At 50.5% G+C, this 21010-nt stretch overlaps 2 protein-coding genes across 4 annotated transcripts in view; one reads left to right on the forward strand and one right to left on the reverse strand.

Moving 5' to 3' along the window:
* The window catches only part of ccnd2a (cyclin D2, a), a 166398-nt gene extending 145394 nt beyond the window's left edge, over positions 1-21004 (forward strand). For 2 of the 3 annotated variants that reach the window (XM_064342905.1, XM_064342904.1), the window contains exons 3-5: positions 1036-1195; positions 8817-8965; positions 15344-21004. In XM_064342905.1, the coding sequence (XP_064198975.1) occupies positions 1036-1195; positions 8817-8965; positions 15344-15517 (483 nt within the window). In that variant the 3' untranslated portion in view covers positions 15518-21004. The remainder of the gene's footprint in view (positions 1-1035; positions 1196-8816; positions 8966-15343) is intronic. The other variant, XR_010331179.1, reaches the window with a different exon arrangement.
* Positions 1-21010, reverse strand: part of LOC135258571 (adenosine deaminase 2-A-like) — a 230085-nt gene that overhangs the window by 31088 nt on the left and 177987 nt on the right. The gene's annotated exons all lie outside the window — the stretch shown is intronic.

A 21010-nucleotide genomic window follows, 5' to 3' on the forward strand; every position in this document is an offset into this window, starting at 1 on the left:
CCTGCAATGAACACTCTGTACACTCTATGCTCTGTACGCAGACTATTCCACCACCACCCCTCTGCCTCCACATCATCAGGAATAATGTGCCTAAATATGAGGAGCACCATCTTGTTAAGCTGGATATTACACAGATTGTGCTCTTGGTGTTTGTATAATTGTGTGCAGACAGTAATTTCTTTTGGGTTGGGGGGGGGTGGGGTGGGGTGGGGGTTTCCTTTAATGGCAACCATGTTGGACCGTCCCATGACTAAGTGCATGTGGTTTACTGGTGAGAGAACCAACATCCGAGCCCCCGGTCACAGGAAAGCAAGCGCCTCTGAATTGCTCCCAAATGACTCACTCGCTGTCCCTCTAACTCATGCTTTTTCAAAGAAAGGACAACCGTCACTCTCGCCTGCCGAAGCCCCACCATGACCAAAGGCCAAAATGTAACCACCAGAAAGTGTCACCGGGCAACGGCAGCCGTCAGCTAGCAGTAGACGTCAACGGCAGTTGGAGTTTCTATTTTTACCCTGTTGACAGGGATTTCTGAGATATTTACGTAAAATACAGGCTGCGAAGTTCAACATCACGTCCATAGACTGTTAGCCAAAAAAACTGTGCAACCCATTCATTCACAGCTTTTCTTCCACTCCCCGCCTCCCTCCCCACAACACCACACCCCCCCACCCCCCGCCCCGCCCGGCCCATCTGATAAAGACGTCTGACAGACTGAGCTCTGACTGGCCCAGACCTCCTGCGAATCTCAGGAGTAAACTGCCAGATGTCAGACAGATGCATCTCTGAGGTCATCGGCGCTCGCTCACTGTGTAGCTGCTGTTGCCTGGCTAACATAACCTCTGCAGCGTGTCCTTCCCACGTCCCCGCCTGCTAAGAGACTTACGCTGGAGGTAGGGTGAAGGCCAGCTGTACTACCAGTCCCCAGGGAGGTGTCTTGGCAGTAGATGGCAGTAACAGTGCCCACTCCACCCCCCCCTCCCCACCCCCACAAGGGTCTCTTGTACTCCGATTGTTTTCCTCTCCTCTTTCCAGGAGTGGGAGCTGGTGGTGCTGGGGAAGTTGAAGTGGAACCTGGCAGCCGTCACCCCCAACGACTTCATCGAACACATCATGAGGAAGCTTCCCCTGCCCAAGGAGAAGCTGACGCTCATTCGGAAGCACGTGCAGACCTTCATCGCGCTCTGTGCCACAGGTAGAGCCCGGCAGGTTCTGATCTGCTTGCATTTACGTGTCACAGGTGTTCTGGGTGGTACTTGTTTCCCTGAGGTAACAAGTCTTTATGTCTCGAAAGTACTGTGTATAGTTCCTTGGTAATTTCGAAGAGTGTGCATCACACAAACAGGAAATACAAGACCAAGTGTTGGTAACACATCGAAATGTTTCAGTACCAGCCCTGTCATTGCCCTGTTGGTTTTACTCTTTCTGTGTCTCATTTTTCTCCTAAATAAAGAGACATAACCCACAATTCAATCCACAATCCAGTATTGGCCCCGAGAGCCTCTAGTTTTGGTGAAAAATCTTGACTTCATTAAGATGAACCAGATTAAAACTTATGTCATAGTACTCTTTTTCTTTGTCAACATACCAAGTAGCAAGTGAACAGAGTGTTCAACTTGCATCAACCTCTTGGTGAGTGTTGCAATACAGTATCTGCCTGCACCACTGCCAAGCCTGCACCCCCACTCCCACTCCCCCCAAGGGGAAACAAGAGTGGACTTCTGAGCAAACATGTCTGTGGTAGCCTCTTTCAATTTTCATTATTAGCCGGTCACTAAGTGTCATGCATTGTGGACTGACTAACAGTGGGGGAGACGTATTACCTCTGCGCAAAGGTATGTGGCCTGAAAAGAGTGCGCATGATGGAGAGCATGCCTGAGTACCTCTCCCTGTTTTATGACTGGCGTGTTCATGTTTTGGGGGCATGTCGGGGCTCCGGCTGAATGCCGTGTCACTTCAAAGGGCCGCTCGGGGCCCTGGGCGTTCCTGTCCGCCGAGGACCAATGGCAGGCCTGTCCCGGGTGGGAAAAGGGCAGAACCCGCGTTCTCAAGGTGCATCGCCTCTAGGACATCAAATGGAGAGCCGTGGGAGGGCCAGAACGTTCCCAAATACAGTCTAATGTGGTGGAAGGGGGGGGGGGGGGTTAGAGTGACGCGGAGATCGAAAGTGAAGGACATTGTTTCCTCAAAGAACCATACAGCCAGGCCTGTCATGGTTTGGTATCTGCCTCTCTCTCTCTCGTTCTCTCTCTCTCTTTCTCTTGCTCTCTTCTCTCTCTCTCTCTCTGTCTCTCTCTCTTTCTTTCCCTCCCTGTCTCTTTCTCTCTCCCCCCTCTCTCTCTCTCTTGCTCTCTCTCCCTCTCCCTGCTCTCTCTTTCTTTGTGTGTCTCTCTCTCTCTTTCCCCCCCCTCTCTCTCTCTCTTGATCTCTCTCCCTCTCTCTCTCTCTCCCTCTCCCTCTTTCCTTCTGTCCCTCCCTCCCTCTCTCCTCTCTCTCCCTCTCTCTTGCTCTCTCTCCCTCTCCCTCTCCTCTCTCTCCCTCTCCCTCTCTTCTCACGCCTCCCAGCTGCTCCGGGGCTCCTTGGCTTTCCCATGTTCCGGGTCTTTGCGGCGCTGGCTCTCCCAGCGTGCTCCTCTCTCCGGCGCTGGGGATAATGAGATCCAGAGCAGCCCCTCAGCGAGTTCCCCTCTGGCCGCGTTCCCCCCCCGTCTCCTCCCGGGCTGTTCCCGGGGAGAGGGTTCCACTGAGCGTCATTACGGGGGAGATTGATGTGAGCGCGCGGAGGAGTGACAGGCCTTTAAACGTGGCACTTTTTTGATGTGGAATCCCCTTTCTGATTGTGCAATGGCTGTTGTCAGTGTGGCGTGCTGTGAAAGGTCCCTGGCGAGGGGACACTGTGAAGGTATTCCATGGGAACTCGCCAAGGTCCCATTGAAGACACACATGGTCATCCCTCTCTCTCTCTCTCTCTCTCTCTCTCTCTCTCCTCTCTCTTCCCCCTCCCCTGGAGGTATTACTCAGGAAGGAATGCCTGTGTCAGTGATTGGAGCCATCTCCAAAAGTTATTGTGCAAGAGAGACGGAGTGAACTTTTCCTTGATTTCTTCCGATGAATCAGTGAAAACTTATCGCACGCGTCTCTTGGAAATGACAGTACTGAAGCCTTGTGGGAGAGGATGTGTCGGAGATGTGTAAGATAGTGTGTGTTAGCTGTTGGCCGAACGTCGTCGTATCCTTTTCGTCTTTTCTCCCAGATGAAAATAGCTGAAAGAATTGGTCCAGTATTAGATGCCTTGCAGAGACATTTTGGTTTTCTGGGGAAATTAGTCTGGCTCATTGTTGCCTGGTCATAAAATCCCGTAAACACTTACTGAAATCCTTCTAGAACGTTCTGAAAAGGTAGAGCCGCTAGAAGAGTCTCCCACCTGGTTTTTTAATTGCGCCGCGTACCGTCTGCCGCACCATCTTGCAGCGTGTGCTTTGAAATTCAATTTCTGTCCGCTCCTCCCCCTTTTCTTTTAAACTATTATGAACCGAAGCCTCTGTAGTTTAAAAAAAAAAAAAATACAAGAAAAGGGGAGAAGGGGGAGAAAAAAGGCAGTTCATTTTTATAATGGTTCTCCGCTTTTTTTTTTTTTTTGATGAAAAAGTTCCGTTCGAGGCTACTTGGTGGGGATTTTTTTTTTTTTTTTTTGTCAGGCGGCCCAGGCCGGTTCAGTATTAATTAATAACATCGGAGGGCCATTCAGAGCTATGCAAATGGGCCCGGGGCTCGGCGAGGGTCCGGGAGAAAGGAGACAAAGGGGCCAGCCCTACATTTCATATGCAGAGGCATGTAAGGGTCAGCGCAGCGGGGAACGCTGGGTAGGATGCGCCGGCGCTTCTCGGGGCAGCGCCGCGGATAATGCGGGGGGAGAAACAAGCTCATTAAGGGAGATTATGCCGGATCCTTCCTCACAGAAACCGAGCGCGCCTTGTTGTCCCCCCCCAGAGCCCATTCAGGGGCGGTAAACAGGGGCCCGCGGCCCCCCCCCCCCGGCCCCGGGCGTCCGCCCCCCCCCCCCCCGGCCCCGGCGGTCCGTCCCCCCCCCCAACCCCCAGTCTGCGGGTGTGTGTGTGTGGCGGGACCGGAATCTGCCGGCTGGTGCCGCCGCCGCCGTCCCAGCCAGGCTTCGGAGTGAAGGAGTCTGTTGAAATGTGAGTGGGCGAAGTAACCAGCAGAAATGCACCGTGAGGCAGACCGTTTCCACTGAAGGCCGCTGCCAGAGAGGGCTGGTCCGGGGTCTGCTCTGTGCCGCGGCGGCGGCGGCGGTGGGAGTTCGGCGTGACCGAATGACCCGGGAGGCGGGATGACGAGTTCGGCTTTCGATCGCTGCGTCTTGAGTCACGGACGGCCCGCGGTAGACGAAGCGGATGTTTTACGGCAACAGGACGCCCCCACGAGCGGGATAACGCGGCGTCGTGGATTCCTGCGGCGTTCCTTCACCGCCGCTCCGAAACCGCATGACATCACGAGCCGGTGACGCGTGCGCGCCGGTCCTATGGTTTGGGGGGGGGGGGGCCTTTCGAGGTCAGAGCAGCCACGTCTTACGGCTAAGCTAAGCGCCGATACGCTGTGAGAATTCTGTGAAAGTACAGTAACATTCCTGAAGAACAGGGATCCCTGCCCAGATGTGGGAGTCCTTGCCCCGCCCTCCGCCCCCCCCCCCCCCCACACCGCACTGAACTATGATTCAGATGCAGCTGGACTGCAGGCCCGCTGCGCTGTTTGTTGACAGAGGAACTTCCAGGTTTGATTACTCAGCCCTGGCAGCAAATTATATTCCCTTTCCTTCCATTTCTACATCTGTATCACCATAAAAGTGCCTGCGCAGACACGGCGCACTGTGCAATGCTCAAATGCTGGGCTGAATTACTGTGGGATTGTGGGTACCGGGGTTGATGCCATGTTTCAGAGGGCCAGACATGTACATGCTGCAGAGGTGCAGGCTGAAAGTTAGGGCATTACCTTAGCATGCAGTTATGCTACTTTAGCGTCATACAGTGTCAGTCATCTGTGCATGTGAATGAAATGCCAGACTCAGTTTTGGTGTGGGTGTCCCTTTACTGCTTATCCTTTTCATTCATGAGCTTCATTCAGAAGTTATTTCCGTGCCCGAGATAGACCTCAAGAAGCGCAAGCTCTCATGGTTTAGAGAAACAGCAAATGGTAGCGGTCAGCGGGTTCGAGTTTGAGCCGAGCGCTGTCTCACGACACAGACCTCTTCCTGCGCCCAGCTGGGGTCTTCGCAAGGACACGCTCCAGCTCCTCCCTGAGTGTTTATCCAGCGCTATCACATCCTCTACGGAAGAAAAAAAATAATAAAAAAAATACCCCAGAAGGCCAGGGATTGGGCTCGTCCTGAAACGAAACGCTGCTGGTTCCTGTGAGTTCTGTTTCCTCCCACACCGGCCGGGCCCGCCCGCTGTTGCTCAAGCCTCCCACCGCCGTGAGGCAAGACTGAGGCAAGTTCTTACAAGAACAACTTTTTTTTGTTTTTTTTTGTTTTTTACAGTTGAGGAGGATTCCGGTTTAGTTTCTGTTGCACCACAGTGCCCGTGTGGCTCTGACCCACACGCCCCGCGCCTCTTTAACGGTGCACAGGAAGACGGAGAGGACAGACCAGCGTTAGAGGCCTGCAATGAGAGAACATCATGCCGCCGTTTGGAGGTTTGCTGCTGAGAGTGCAAAACAGTCCACAGATTGGCGTTATTCATAAAGCAGTAGTGATTGTCAGTTGCTGTTCTAGAAGCTCTAATTGGCTCACGTTGAGAATTTAGCAGGATCACGGTTACCGTTGTAACCATGCTTGAACTGCTCCTTTGTGTCCGCAGTGACGCGTACAGTGCACCAAAGGATTTAAGTGTGGCATACCTGTATAATAAAACATAGATATTCACACGCAGGCACGTGCACATTCAAGTTTGCTATATTTTCTCGTAAGTAGTGGTTAAAATACTTTTAAGACCAGTTCTGAAGATGTTTACGTGTTCCTGGTTGCTTGTGCACAGCTTACGGCAATCAGCGGAGACCTCCAGATTCCTAAAAATTATTTTTTTTTTTTTTTTTTTTGGGTTAATAAACCTCTGCACCCCCTCGAAATACAAGCGCTTGATTTATTACCGCGCTCCTGGCTGTCGTTCAAGTTTCCAGCCTTAATTAATTTACAAGTTAAATGTGTGTACAGTGCGTCCGACCCACCCAGGAGTTGGCCGTGGCCCGGGACGCGTGGAGCTTTTTCGGAGGTTCGGAGGAGAACGGGCTATTGAAGGTGAAAGGGCCCCGCGGCCCGGGCAGCGCAGCGCTGCTTGCGAGAGGCTGCTCGCGGGCGTCCGCTGCTCTCACATACATACACTGCTCATCCTCCCGCATGAATATCAATGAGGGCTGCAGGAAAATGCGGCCTTTCTCTCCCCCCCCCCCCCGGAGGGTCGCTCGCATCACATGCGTCCCCGCCGGCCGCCTCCCCCCCCACCCCACCCCGACGGGCCGGCCTTTTCACCCAGCGCTGGGAGTCGGTCTGGTGTCCGGCGGCCCCCACTTAACTAGCACGCTGTGTGTGTGTGTGTGTGTTTGTGTGCGCGCGCGCGCGTGTGTGTGTGTGTGTGTGGTGTGCGCGTGTGTGTGTGTGTGGTGTGTGTATGTGTATGTATGCATACAGTATGTGTGAATAAGCTTATTTGCGAATATATTTACTGTAGGTATTAAATGTTTAAATACACATTTTTATTACTCAAAGGGAAAACCGTGTTCAACACAGGGTCATATATAACAACTTTCCCCGCTTGCTTTTTTTCCCCCTCCTAGCCAGCTTGAGTCCGTCTTTAATAAATCACCCTCTGGCCCCGGCCCAGCTCTTAGCACAGGAGTGTATAATAAGTTCATTTATTTGTCAACACAGACTCACCAAGATGAGAGAGCGCCTGGTTCTGAATGTTAAAAAGGCCTGTGGAGGGCTGGCTCTTTGATTGCAAAAAAAAAAAGAGAAGAGAGAAAAGAAAGAAAAATCCCCTTTAGAATCATCACACACAGTTTGCTTTGCAATTGAATATGGCAATATGGTAATGCACAGACTGTTCTTCTGCCTCCCATCATGTCCACAAGCCCATAGGTGGCCTGGCAACAGAGCGATGAGGGGTGGGGGGGGGGGTGTCCTTTCTTTAATCATGAAAAAAAATCAACAGGGCCTGGACACAGACTAGAGAATGATGTTCAGCAAAAAGAGAACCCCCCTCTGGCCCCCTCACCCCCTCTTCCACCCCCCCCCACCCACCCCCCCCCAAAAAAAAAACCCCCTGCCTCCCCTCCTAGCCTTTGTGCGGCCCGTCGGGTTGAGTCGGTATCAGCGGAGAGGGGTCAGTGCCATGACACTCAATGGCGTGAGATGAGGTGATGACTCCAGACAATGGAGCCACGCTCTCCTGCGCGGCGCGCCGGGGCCCGCCAGCGGCGGCACTCAATTAATATGCTGAAAAAAAAAAAAACGGGAGCCCCGCTAATACAAATCGCTGCCGGTTGTAACAACAAAGGCCGGGCATGTGCGCCATTCAGGGCCCCAGCCCGTGTGCGCCATTCAGCAGCCCCAACCCGCGTGGCTTGTTTGTGTGTGGGGGGGGGGCGAGGGCGGGGGGGGGAGACGGGTAGCCGACAGACGCTGTGGAGGGAAGCCTAAGAACCCTTTTCTCTCTCGCTCGCTCGCTTTCTCTCTCTCTCTCTCTCTCTCGTTCCCTCTCGCTCTCTCTCTCTCTCTCTCTCTCAGCCAGTTGCTCTTTCAGGCCTCTGGCCCGTTTGCAAGCTGTCTTATTTGCATTATGAATGACAGTGAGGGGAGCTAACAAGGTTATTGGGCTTTGAGGCGCGCGCCTGTGACCACACGTGGAAAAAAGGACCTACAGCGGAGAGCGCTGGCATGGGGACTGTGCCTCTTTATTCCTCCCTTTCCAAGGGCTGCCCAGCTTTCTCTCGGTCTTTTTTTTTTGGGGGGGGGGGGGGGGTGGATGGATAGGGGGGCGTGTGGGGGCACACGATTCACTCCAGACAGGGAAGAAAGGTGGGGGTGGGTGGTTAGGGAGGGGTGTATGGCCCGAGGAGGGTGACTTGAGGGACTTTACAGCCTCATTCAGGAGCCAAGTGAACTCTGGTTATCCTTGGCCTCTGTCATTAGCCAGGGCTGCACGCAGGCCTCACGGTGAAGCGCGTTATTTATCTTCTGCGCCTCACCCCGCTCACTCCCATGATGCATGGCGCCAGGCCCATTGTGCGACCGCTGGACACAATGAAATAAAGACACTTCGGAAATGCTTTAGATATGACTTTTTCAGTTCACTGCTCAATGGCAACCCTTCAGTTTTGGCATTAGTTACTTGTTTTCTTTTGTAAGTGAAGCATGTTAGGTTGTTGTGAAGGTACACCAATAGTGGTGGCCAACACTTATCTGAGCCAGTAATAATTGAGTCTTTTAATGCCCTTGGTCAACTCTGACACTTTATGTAAAGTAATGAATGATTATGTGTATAAAGAATTTTAAAGACCCCCTCTTTGGAAAACACCTCACTGCATATTGTTGAAAATATCGGATCCATTGCCCAGAGCATGAGCCAGAAGGTAGAACAGACAGCAAGTGTTTATAATGTTCACGCCACAAGCTCTTCCTTTCTGAGTGTATTTTTCCTGTTTTCTTCTTGTTTGTTTCCTGTTTGTGTGCGTGCGCGTCTGTGAATTTACTCCCGCAGCCCTTCGGCATGTGAGTAACGCCCCTGGATTCTTGTTCTCCTCAGATTTCAACTTCGCCATGTACCCTCCGTCTATGATCGCCACCGGAAGCTTCGGGGCAGCCATCTGCGGACTCCAGCTGGATGACGTTGACCAGGCGCTCCTGGGGGACAACCTGACGGACCTGCTAGCCAAAATCATCAACACAGAAGTGGTGAGCGGTGCTGTCAGTCCTCTCATCGTCCGGGGGGGAATGTCCTCAGTTTGGGTGAGACGTTTTGATGTTGAGGAAAGGGGAGAATATTCTCATAATGGCCGTCCCAGATGTGGGAGGCTTCTGAAGCTCAGATAGGTAAGCAATGTGCTGCTTGTGATTTGGGGAGAAGCGGAGATGTTGCCCTGCTTGTGATTTGGGGAGAAGCGGAGATGTTGCCCTGCTTGTGATTTGGGGAGAAGCGGAGATGTTGCCCTGCTTGTGCTGTTCCTCTGTCGCCGGTGAAGGCTCGTTCGCGCTGGAAGGTTCTGTCGGCGCGGCATGTGGTGCCCGCGTTTCGTGCAGCTCAAACTGTGACTCAAACAGACCCGCTCATAGCGCCAGCGCCGGTCTGGTCGGCAGGCAGGGGCAGGGGCCGCGGCCAGATTTCCGCTGACCTCTCGGCAGAACGGAGCAGAGCTCTCCTGCATAAATAACTGAAATATTTCTCCTGAGGAGGAGGAGAAAACACGGCGTTGAAGGGCTGCCAGTCTGAGCCCCGTCGCTGAGACAAGCCGGCGATTGTTCTGCCCTCCCGTTAGACACCTGCGGCGTCGCGCGGGGGCGAGAGGAGCGGCGTGCGCTCGGCCCGATCTGATTGGCCGAGCCGTCTGTTTTCGCGGGTCGGCGGTAGCCTCGGTAGCCGCTACGCTGCAAGCCGCTACGTTGAATCCGAAAGCCCGGCGCTGGGGGCCGCGCTCGCGGGGGGCGGGGCCTGGGCGGGGCCGGGCGGGGCCTGGCGGGCAGCTGGCGCGGAGACGTGGGCGGAGCTGGCGCTGTCGGACGGGCACTGCCCGCAGCGCAGCGTTCCCTCTAAACCAGCGTTTCCCGAGCAGTGGCGGGCGAGGCTGGCAGGCGTTTCGGCCCAAAATAACCACGCCCGTCCCAGCCGCCCCTCTGTCCAGCGGAAACCCCTCCGGGCCTCGGTGCGGTCCAGGTTTCGGTTCCGTTGAGGAGCGCGCCCGTAGCTCCTCGCTGGATGGTAAAGCCGTAAAGCTGCAGGGAGTCTGTGAAAAGCAGCGTCCTCAGCAATTCCCACAGCCCAGTCTTCTACCAGGACCCCTGCAAGCGCCTCTCTCAATTCAGCCGCAGTGCGCGCTGGAGCCAGGCAGGGCTGGGGCCCCACAGGAATCAGTGTGGCGCTGCGCATAGCCCAAACACAGCAAGATGCATGCTGGGTGCCGGGGCCTGGCTTTTGTCAGTGCTTTGCATCGCTGTGGGGTGTGTGTGTGTGTGTGTGTGTGTGTGGGCGGGGGTGGGGGGGGGGTTGTCATTTGGAACAGAGGCAGGTCGATGCTAGACCCGCCGTTAGTTTGTCTGCAGAATCTTAATATGACTCCCTGGTTCAGCGCTCCGTCACTAGTGGGTGTGAAGTGGTCTGTGAGTAGCATGTGATGCGGGTGGTCAGACTGCCCCGGGGAGCTGCGGTTTGGGGCCGTGACTGCGGTGCCCCCCCCCCCCCACCTCCCTCCCCGCATTCCACACGCTGTCCTGCAGCGGGGGAGCGGCCCTGGCCGGGAAAGAGACGCAGCGGCGGCGGGACGTCCGATGCGCGGCGAAGCGAAACGAGCGCGCCCACAGCGTGCGTCGGGTCCCGCCCCAACCCGGCCCGGCACGCCGGGGCTCCGCCTCGTCCAGGTGCCCCGGGACGCGTCACCGCGGGACGCGACCCGCCGGACAGCGCGCGGCGTCTGAAGTCCTGCCGGTCGAAGCGAAGTCGGCGCGTCCCAGCGGCGTGGAGTCGCGCGCGTCACGGTGCAGCGCCTGAGTCAACAGGGCTCAACTCCCGGACCTCTGATCAACTCCGCGAAATTCCTGGATGCTAATAGGCCGTGCTTCGGGAAAACATACCAGCGCGCTCCCCCCCCCCCCCCCGTGATGCAACCCCGTTTAAAGACAAAATGAGTGACGTTGCGGCCATAAATGCTTCCTGGTGTGAATTGGACGAGGGAGAGTTGAGATGTAAAAACATAACCCAGCAACGCTGCCCTGTACCTGGCCAGCCTCTCCTGAACGTGTCTGTGAGAAACAAGGTATTATTTGTTGGAGGCTGCCTGCGTTTCAGTATGCAAGGAAGCTGCAGACAAAAACAGCACTCAGAGGGGAAAGAGAGAGGGGTGGGCGAGAGGGGGTGGGGGGGTGAGGGGGGGGAGACACATTCCTAGTTTGTCTCTGCTTGACTTGGCAACAGCCCTTCACTCATTCATCTGTTTCACTCGCAGTAACAGAACCCCCCTCTTCCTTATTCCCCATCTCCTCCTTCACCCCTCTCCCAGCCCTCTTCCAGCTCTCCCTCCTGCACCTCTTTCCTCCCCCCGCACATCCCCCTCTGCTGACCCCCACAACCCGCGCTCCTCCCCCCTCCCCCAGCCGGCCGCGGGACACGCATGGTGACAGAGAGGGGACGGCCTCGGAGGGGTCGCCTCCAGCTCCATTCAGAAATAAGAGGAAACTCTTCAGCGCCATTGACAGCCCTCCAGCTTACACAGGAAGCTGAGGCAGCATATTTTAGCTGAATGAAGGAGAAGTGGGCCTCCTCGCTTTTGTGCGTGCGTGTGTGTGTGTGTGTGTGTGTGTGTGTTTGTGTGTGTGTGTGGTGTGTGTCTGTGTCTGTGTGTGTGTGTCTGCGTGTACGCGCATGCGTGCGTGTGTGTGTGTTTGTGTGTGTGTTTGTGTGTGTGTGTGGTGTGTGTCTGTGTCTGTGTGTGTCTGCGAGTGCGCGTATGCGTGTGTGTGTGTGTGTGTGTGTGTGTGTGTGTGGTGTGTGTCTGTGTCTGTGTGTGTCTGCGTGTGCGCGCATGCGTGTGTGTGTGTGTGTGTATGGTGTGTGTCTGTGTCTGTGTGTGTCTGCGTGTGCGCGCATGCGTGTGTGTGTGTGTGTATGTATGAGTTTGTGTGTTGTGAGAGGCGTGTGTCATGTCTCTCTGGCTGTGTTGGCGATTCCAAATTAGAACATGCAGCTCATGGTTCTTCTCTTGCTGTGGGGCACTCAGTGTGACTGCAGTGTTGGAGCTCAACACAAAGCCTGCTGGTGATTAAAACCTGCCTCAGAAACGTTTCATTCAAATAGAATTTGTTGGGATTGTTGTTTTAATTATTTTTTCCCCCTTCACTCTGTTAATGCATGTCCCTCTGTTAAGGTGGCATCTGTTGCAGGATCTATTACAGTGAGGTGTGAAATGCATAGATAGTCCGTGGCAATTGTAATTCTGGGCAATTGAAGTATGAAAGAGTTGTTTTTTCTCATTTATTAGAGTAACATATAAATGCCAAACGAGGCTTGAAAACTCAGCTAAGTTTCCACAATAACATTCTTTGTGGGTAATGTGAACTTGTTAAATTGCAAAGAGTACATTTTATACCACTTGCAAGGTTGGTCTGTGTTTGTGTTCACGTTAGACACGCTCACATTCCAAACGGCACCGCTTGTGATGTCATGAATTGTGGGTCGCGTAGAATTTCGGTGTGCGTGTGCGTTTGTGCGTCCACGCACAAAAATACTTGTGCCAGTTATTTTGCGTGTGTGATCCTTGAAATCGTATGGCTGGAAAAAGCTGATTACTGATCGAGGTAGTTCTGCAATGTGCGAGACATTTTTGTTACGTGAGACTTCAGATGGCGAAGTAGGGCTTAAAAGATGGGACTGGCGGGCCCTTGGGGTCAGAGGATCACACCGCGGGGGCCTTTGGCCCATTGTGCCGGGCCCCTGGAGCATGCGCTAATCCAGAATCTTTATCGTCTCCATTTCCTCGTGGCCTGGAAGCCGAGCGATCAGAGCCTGCTGCTTTCTTTTTTTTTTCTTCTTTTTTTTTTTAAAGAAGAGAACTGTTCCGTTTCCTCACGACGGCCTGCTCTCAGCATCCCCGGGCCCGGTCGTCTGCGCAGCTTCCTATTTCACAAGCCGTGATGACTGGGTGAATGTTCAGAGGCGTCACGCACATCCTGCAGACACGTGTCCCTTCGCCGTTAACTCCTCAGGACCTGGCTGGAGCTCTGAGGCCTGGGAGATGGCGGATGTGATGGTGGGGGCCTGGGGGGGGGGGGTTGGGGTGGGGTGGGGTGGCTGTTTGGGGCCGTGGGTGTGCGGATTAACCGCTGCACGTCGTCTCCATGCCAACCTCATCGGCAGAACCCTCAAAGCTTTCAAACACGAGGAACCTTCCAGAAAAACAGTATTGCCCTTTCCAGTAGTCACACATTGAAGCCATTAAAGCCTCTCGAATTAAGCCTCTGGGTCTTGGCATGGGATCGGTACCGTTGCTATAAAGAGAAGCGAAAAGGGACTAGCTTTCAAGAAATAAGGCCTGACATTCCTGCGGTAAGACACAGGCAGTTCCTTTATGTGTTTCATGCTTTAGTTAATATTCCAGGAGGGCTTTATTCTTTATGACTAATGGAGCACATCTTGGGGGGAAGTGGCAAGCCCTGGAGAAGATTGTGACTTTGCTGGTTGGGTTCCTCCACATTATTACGGGAAAGGGGGACAACACCCCAGTTCTCCACCTCAAGCTTCAATTGTCATGGAAACACACAGTCCAAAACTGATCTAGGCACAATGTTATCCTGGCAGTGTATCCACTGGGTGATTATTCATCATTATGCAATCTACTGAATATGCGGTGTGCACAAGCAAGTTAGTATTGACATTTTACAATATACTGAAATAAGTTGTTTCGGGGCCAGGGGGGAAATGAGCAGTTCTGTCCCAGATTGGCATGCCTCTACACCGCCTAGTGGTCATGTGACCACTTCCATACAGCAGACCAGGATGCTGCGTGCGGGCAGCACATGGCCGCATGGTGTGGCAGGTTAAGCAGATCAGCTTCATAAGAAAAATGCTGCAGTTAAACTTTGTTCTTGAGCCGGCTATGTAGCCTGACACGCTTTGGTAATTTTTCAGCTGTTTCAATTGTAATGAGTAGAAATCACAGTCGCTCTTCCCACAGCCCCTGAAGAACAATCTGCTGGTGACAAGCCCCTGTCCTTCTCATTCAGGCAACGCTCGCCTGTCCCCGCCAGTCATAATACAGACTCAGACTGTGGCACATGGTGTTTTAATTAGCTACAAATTCCGAAATATTGCTCACTGCTCCGCGAGCCGCCTGCATTCTTTAGAAACCTCAGGCTGCAGGGCTGTGACACACAGTCTTCCCACAGCCCTCTTCCGCTTCAGAATGGAGGAGGGAGGGAGGGAGAGAGAAAGGGAGGTGTGGGCGGGGAGAAGGCTGCAAGCTGCAGCTCCACCTGGGGCCACCAGGGGGCCAACATCCCCGCACTGGAGAATGAGTGCCTTCAGAGGGATCTTCTGTGGGAAATGTCAGAGCTGAACATATCTGCATTCCATCCACTCTCCTCCTCCTACCCATGCACGGGGAGCCCCGCCCTGAGCCTCGGGAGGACGGTGCAGCAGCTCTCGCTTTCTTCCCCAGCCCTGAGGCAGCCCTGTTCTTCCCACAGTCTGCCTGCCTACTCCTGGTTTCGCCTCCGCTCCCTCGATCCCACCATAATGGCTGACATTGTGGGAGTGCAGGTTCTTAAGGGGCCCTTTTGGTTTCTCCCCCTCCCTATCTCAGTTGTCACTCTTTGAAGCTGTAACCAGAGCTCTGTGGGTCTCAGGTGAACCCCCCTCACCCCCCCTCCCCCCTCCCCCCTCCCTACTCCCCTGCAGGCAGTGCCTGGCTCTCATTAAGAAACACCTCCCTCATGTTCCCCAGGAGACCTGGATGTAATTAACATAGCTTTGGTAATACCTGTGTATCTGTGGTCGTCAGGATCACTGGTGGGCGTGACGGGGGCTGAGCTCCAGTGCACTGACGTCACGCCCTGGCCCCCGTGCTGGCTATGAGGGGGCGGGGATTGGGGTGGCCATCCAGTGCCTGCTGTCACCCTCCCCTTCTCCCTGTTCTCGCTGGCATCCAGGAGAACTGAAGCAAACTGGAATTCCATATATTTCAAATCTTCATGAACCTGAACCAATGTACCACAAAGTATGACTGGATTGCCATATCGACAGAAATTGTGGCATGTGCTTCCATTAAATGCACGGACAGATAAAAGCCATGATCCAGTGGTGGGTCAGAGATGCACCCTCTTATGTGTTACCTTGCATTTATTCTGTGTTTTTGTGCTGAAATGTGTTTTCCTTAAATTTGACGATTTTGTATGAAATTGTTATTTGGGTGAGTGGTAGACAGAACAAGGTGGCTTCACTCTCTTGGAGCTCTTACGGGATTAAGTGTGAGGATGTTCAGATGTGACTCTGTTTAAATATTGAAATACGCTCTCTGTATTTATATATGTAAATGTAAATGTCTCTCGCTCTCTCTGGCTTTGCTGCAGGACTGTTTGAAAGAGTGTCAAGAGCAGATCGAGAGGGTCCTGGTCAGCAGCCTTCGTGAGGGGCAGCAGCAGCAGCAGCAGCAGCAGCAGGAGCAGGCTGGGCCCAGGAACAAGGCCCTGGACGAGCTGGACCAGTCCAGCACCCCCACAGACGTCCGGGACATCAACCTGTGAGCTGGCAGGAGCACCACCCCAGGACAAAATTCTTGAACCAATCAAAAACCAGAAAAAAAAACGACAAAAAACGAAAACAAGAAAAAAAAAAAACAACCACAACAACAAAATGCTGGCTCGCTAGGTGATCTTGTTTTTTTGTTTTTGTTTTTTCTATTTTGTTTCATGAAATTTGCTCCCATATATATTCCTAAAATACAAGCTATTTTAGATATTAAATAAATATTTTAAAAAGTTTTACATTGAAACAAAAAAAAAAGGTGCCTCAAATTTACAGAAGGGAAACCTATCGTATTTTTCATATTTGCTGTTTATGATTGTATATGCATAATATAGCTATATTTAATAAGAAAAATATGATAAACAGTTTATAAAGGCTTTTTGAGATAGTGGGCTTGCATTTTGTGGGATGAAAATATGGGCTGTTTTTTGTTTTGTTTTGTTTTAGTTTCTTTTTTTTTTTCTTTTTTGGTGCGGGGCATGTATCCTTGGATTAGGGCGCGCACACGCTGGGTTCCCATTGGGTGAAATATGGGACGTCTCCACGTCACCTGCGTTACCCGGCAGGCGTTAGGCCGTTGGTTTGTGTGCGGGGAGCCCGTGGGCCTGAGGACAGGGCAGGTTTGTGTGCGGGGAGCCCGTGGGCCTGAGGACAGGGCAGGTTTGTGTGCGGGGAGCCCGTGGGCCTGAGGACAGGGCAGGTTTGTGTGCGGGGAGCCCGTGGGCCTGAGGACAGTGCAGGTTCGTGGCCGCTGGATCAAAGCAAGTACTCTGAGGCTAGGACAGCAAAGGTCCCAAAGTCAGGGCAGTGGCTGAGTACAAAAGCCAATGTTTAACTTTCATAAATGGTTCATAGCGCAGAAATGAAAATCTGTTTATTATTATTATTATTATTATTATTATTATTATTATTATTATTATTATTATTATTTTATTATTATTATTATTATTGTCAAGGTTATTTTTATTCCATCACAGGGAATGCCTTTGAACGTAAGATTTCAATAAGCTTATTTTTTTCTGATGTCAGGAAATGGCTGCTTCAGTGTGTCTGTGTGTGCATGTGCGTGTGTGTGTGGTAACTGGCTGGGGCTGAGGGTGGGGAAGGGGTGCGGTCGCACGCGTCATTTAGAGGAACCGTGGGAGGAAGGGGCTTAGGGAGGGGGTGCTTCGTTCGCCTGCTGTACGCTGCGAAAGCACGGCTGCCAGCTATCGATGTGCGTCTGCATTGGTAGAGAGAGAGAGAGAGCGCCAACAGACAGTGGCAGATATGGCTGGCAGACATATATGTGTGGAGGGGCAATGAGGCTGTTGTTCCTGAGTTCTGTCTGCCATCAGAGTTGCATTTAGGTGTTGCATTTCATTGCCAAGTTACACGCAGAGATTGCATTTATTGTATACAAGATACCGTATCTTTATTCTGATTTATTTTTTATTATTTTATCTTATTTTATTTTATTTTATTGTTTGGTTTGTTTTGTTCTGTCAGTTCTGGGTGAGAAGGCACCCAGTTGTGCTTTTGTGAAAAAAGAGTAGGTTGTGCCCAGAGGGGGGCGCTGTTGTCTCAGTTGAGTGAGAATGAAGTTGTGGCTCAGTGAGTGTGTGTATAGAAAGAGACACTGGGCATGTGGGGTGACAGAGGGCGAACAGGGTGAGAAAGCAGGTGACCAGGCATGCAGGAGGACTGTGAATTGGGGGGAGAGCTCTGCATGGAAAAGCATGTTTGGGGTCCATGTGTGTGTTTGGTAGGGGGGGGGGAGGTGGTGGAAGGAGTGTGGAGTAGGTGGGAGCATGCTGCTTTGTAGAGGGGGGAGAGATTGGGGAGGTTGTGGCTGGTGGGTGGAGGAAGAGGAGAGCCAGCTAGAGTTCCCTTCCATCAGATGATGCCTTTAAATGTTTGTGCTCTGTGTCCTCTGTCCTTTAATGGCATACCAGAATTAGGGGCAGGTGTGACACTGCCAGGTTCTAATTGTAGTTTTTTTTTTTTTGGTAGTTTTTGTAAAGATACATAAAGACAAAAAAAGGTGGGACACAGGGGAGCAGTTTGAAGTGGTGGAACACTTTGTGCCGCTACATTCCCGTTTCAAGGTGTGCATCTTCCTACCACTGTCTATAACTTTTTTCAATTGCAAAGCACTTTGAAAACGCGCTCCCCAAGGGACAAATGAAATGGTCAGCATGAGTGGATTATGTGGGGATGTTTTTCTGGGGGGGGGTTCTGTGCATTTTTTTTCTTCTTTTATTTTGTAGGGCTGGTTTCCCCACATTAGGTGTTCCCTATGGCAAAAGCACATAGGTGTTTGTGGTAATGCCTAGCACCTATGACAAAGGACATTCCAACTGAAAAACATTCCAAGAATAGAACCAGCTGGAGAAAGAGGTCAGACCATTTCATTGTTATCTTAAAATAGAAAACAATCCATTTGAAAAGAAAATGCCAAGGAAAATTTATAAACGGCTACAGACAACGTTTGCTATTTTGATTTAGGATTTTTTTTGTTGTTGTTGTTGGTTGGGGGTTTTTTTTTTTTTTTTTAGTTTTATTTTTTTATTGATCAAAATATATTAAAAAAAAGACATTCATTTTACTTGAATTTTATTTTTTGTCTGCTCCATAGCAAAATGACGTGGATTGAATACAAAACATAAAAGTTACAACAACTTTTCTTATGTTAGTTTTTGCACATGTTCTAAGAGCAATTGATATGTTCTTTAAAAAAGACTAAGCTGTTCTGTCAGATGCCACCATTTTAACGAGCTTGCAGTTTAAAAAAATCTCACATTTTTTCATACCCTGCATGCTGTGTTGTGTTTCAGACTCTGCAGGACTAATGTCTGAACAAATTTCACAGCCCTCTTCTAACAAAACATATTTCGCATCCGGAGGATTGATTCTCAGATTTAGCAGGATGCGCCCAACCCCAGTGGGAAATATTTGTGGGTTCAGGAGAAAACTGTGCCGTTCCATTATAGTAAATAGTGTCCTGTGACCATTTACCTGGCACATAAGCAGACAGCTTGGTGCAATGTGGGCCATGTTGCTCAGTGATATCTACCCTACTGCAGTAGGTTAGGGATCTTCTCAGTGGCCTTGCAGAACAGCGCTCGGACCAGTGCCTGAATTGCGAACCGCAACATAATTCCGGTATGGCAACACATACAAATTATGTGGCGTCACGAAGACGTTGTTGGGATTGTACAAATAGACAAATAGACAGTCTCATTGTGTTTAAGGAGGCGGAAGTGCTGCGGTTTATGTCTATTGATGACTCAATAGGAGGGTATTACAGGTGGAGGGGATCAGAGTATTATAAGCATTTAAACTGAACAAATGCTTCTAACACACCCAATGGGATGGTCTGCCCCATTCCCATCTGTGGAGCCCTCCAACTATTCCTATTACCATAGTGTCACGTATGGCCTAGTTCTTAGCATCAATTATGAGATACTTTGATACAGAATGATCCGGACACTGAAAATTCAACTGGTTCTGAAATTCTTTATTTAGGTGGCTCTGAGGTTTTAAAATTGCTATGAACAGAAAAAAATATAATGCGCAGTTTTGTTTCTTTTGTTCTTTGTTTTTTTTTTTGTTTGTTTTTTTGGTTTGTTTGTTTATCTTTATTTTATGAGTGGTTGGAGTATGGTGGGGTTCGATAATGTAATCCAAAGTGAAGAGGGCTGGAAGGAGGGTGATATCATCAAGTCTGTATTGTATTGATTTTTTTTTTTTTTTTTGCGCTGCTAAAAAGCTATGATTTTGTTTCATTCGTATACACAATAACATTACTTAGTTGTGATGTCACTTGAGTGTGCTGCTATTTTATAAACATTTTTACTATAATATAATTACTGCTTAAAAAAAATACAGAATACTGAAGTAGATGGTAAAAGAAGAACATGAAATGAGTATTCGACTGGAAATGCTCTCTGTACAGTTTGCTGAAATAGCATGTTTCTGTTCTGTTTTTCCCCTCTATCTTCTTTCCCCGTCACATTCTGCAAATGCGGTATTTATACACCTCAGGTTTACTGGACAAAAAAATACCATTTCTCCTTGACCAATACCTCACAACCCTGCAGTTTTTCAGGGAGCCAGAAGAGTTGGAAGGCAGATCAGAAATTACAGTTCTGTTGTGCATTTAGAGAATTGTGAGGGAAGTGATTCCCCCAAAAGGATTTAGGCAGAGGGGGCTTCCACCTGGACTAAAACATAGTGGAGGGGGACAAGAACACTGGTATACCATTGGACCTTTATTAAATCAGTGTCTGCCCATAAAAATCTCTCTGGCATTCAATGGATGTCATGTACGTTAAATGAGAGTGCTTAGGGTGAGACTGTGGGTAATTTGAGTAAGAGCAGTATCGCAGTAAATGCAGACAAAAATGTTAATTACTCAGACTGGCTCCAGTTTAGACCATTTGTATGTCCATACATTGTGGGTCAGTGAATTTGTTTCGGTTGTGCCTTACTTGATGCAACATTGACTAAATGAAAACACAAGTCATCCTTGCTTTCTTTCTGTGTGGTTTCATCAGTCTGGTCTTGTTGCCATGGATACGTGGATGCATCAGGCCCTCAGTACCTGGCCTGGCCAGTTGGTGCATCCTGAACTCAATTATGACATCATGACCCACTTGTGACGTTCTGAGAACAATGTGGATTTCACTATTTTGTTCCCCTCCCCTATGGATCACATCATGTACCTCAATCATGTCTGTTGCACAATCTCTGTTCAATAAACTTCTGCTTTAAAGAGTGTGACACCATAAATGTTATTCTCACATCTGTCTTCCTTTTTTTATTTTTTAAATTAAAGTAATGAAAAAGGTTAAGCAGTGTGTGGGTGTAAATACAGGAAGGTGAACTGGAGAATGCTGTAGTATTGAAAGTGGTGGTGACTGGTCAGAGGAGGGAGATGTTGGGGGGTGAGGGAAGTAGAACACTGTTGATATCCGCTTGGTGCCTGGCTGGGGCATTATGTCATTCTTTGTTGAAATAAAGAGATCAAAAACAGGAGTCACAATACCTCTCTGCTTGGAAACCCCCAATATCCCAGTAGCAGATCCCAGTGACACTGATTAAACTTACTCACAAATTACGGATGGCTTTGTAAAAAAAAAAAAAAAAATTTTAAATTGCAGATTGCTTATCATCCTATCTCGGTAACAGTTGCTAAGGATTTTGCATGGTTTCCAGGCAGACGAGATGGTTGTTCTTCGGTGTGCGGCTGTTGGTGACAGGCCAGTACCCCCCAAGGTGTTTTGTGTTCCACTGATCAGTTGGATGTCTCCCCGGTACTCATCTGGGGGCTTGAAGGCGTAGTAAGTTAACATATGAGTTTCAGAGTTAGTGTTGAATTCAGTATTGACAAGTCTGTCTATGATTAATCAGTTCTTTATTGATCTGTTTGAAGAGGATTCCTTTTTAAGTGTTGTGAAGGATATAGGCATGCTGTACGGTCAATAAACTCACCATGAATGAAACTCTTA

The sequence above is a fragment of the Anguilla rostrata genome, chromosome 7 (assembly GCF_018555375.3).
Source record: "Anguilla rostrata isolate EN2019 chromosome 7, ASM1855537v3, whole genome shotgun sequence".
Classification (NCBI taxonomy): domain Eukaryota; kingdom Metazoa; phylum Chordata; class Actinopteri; order Anguilliformes; family Anguillidae; genus Anguilla; species Anguilla rostrata.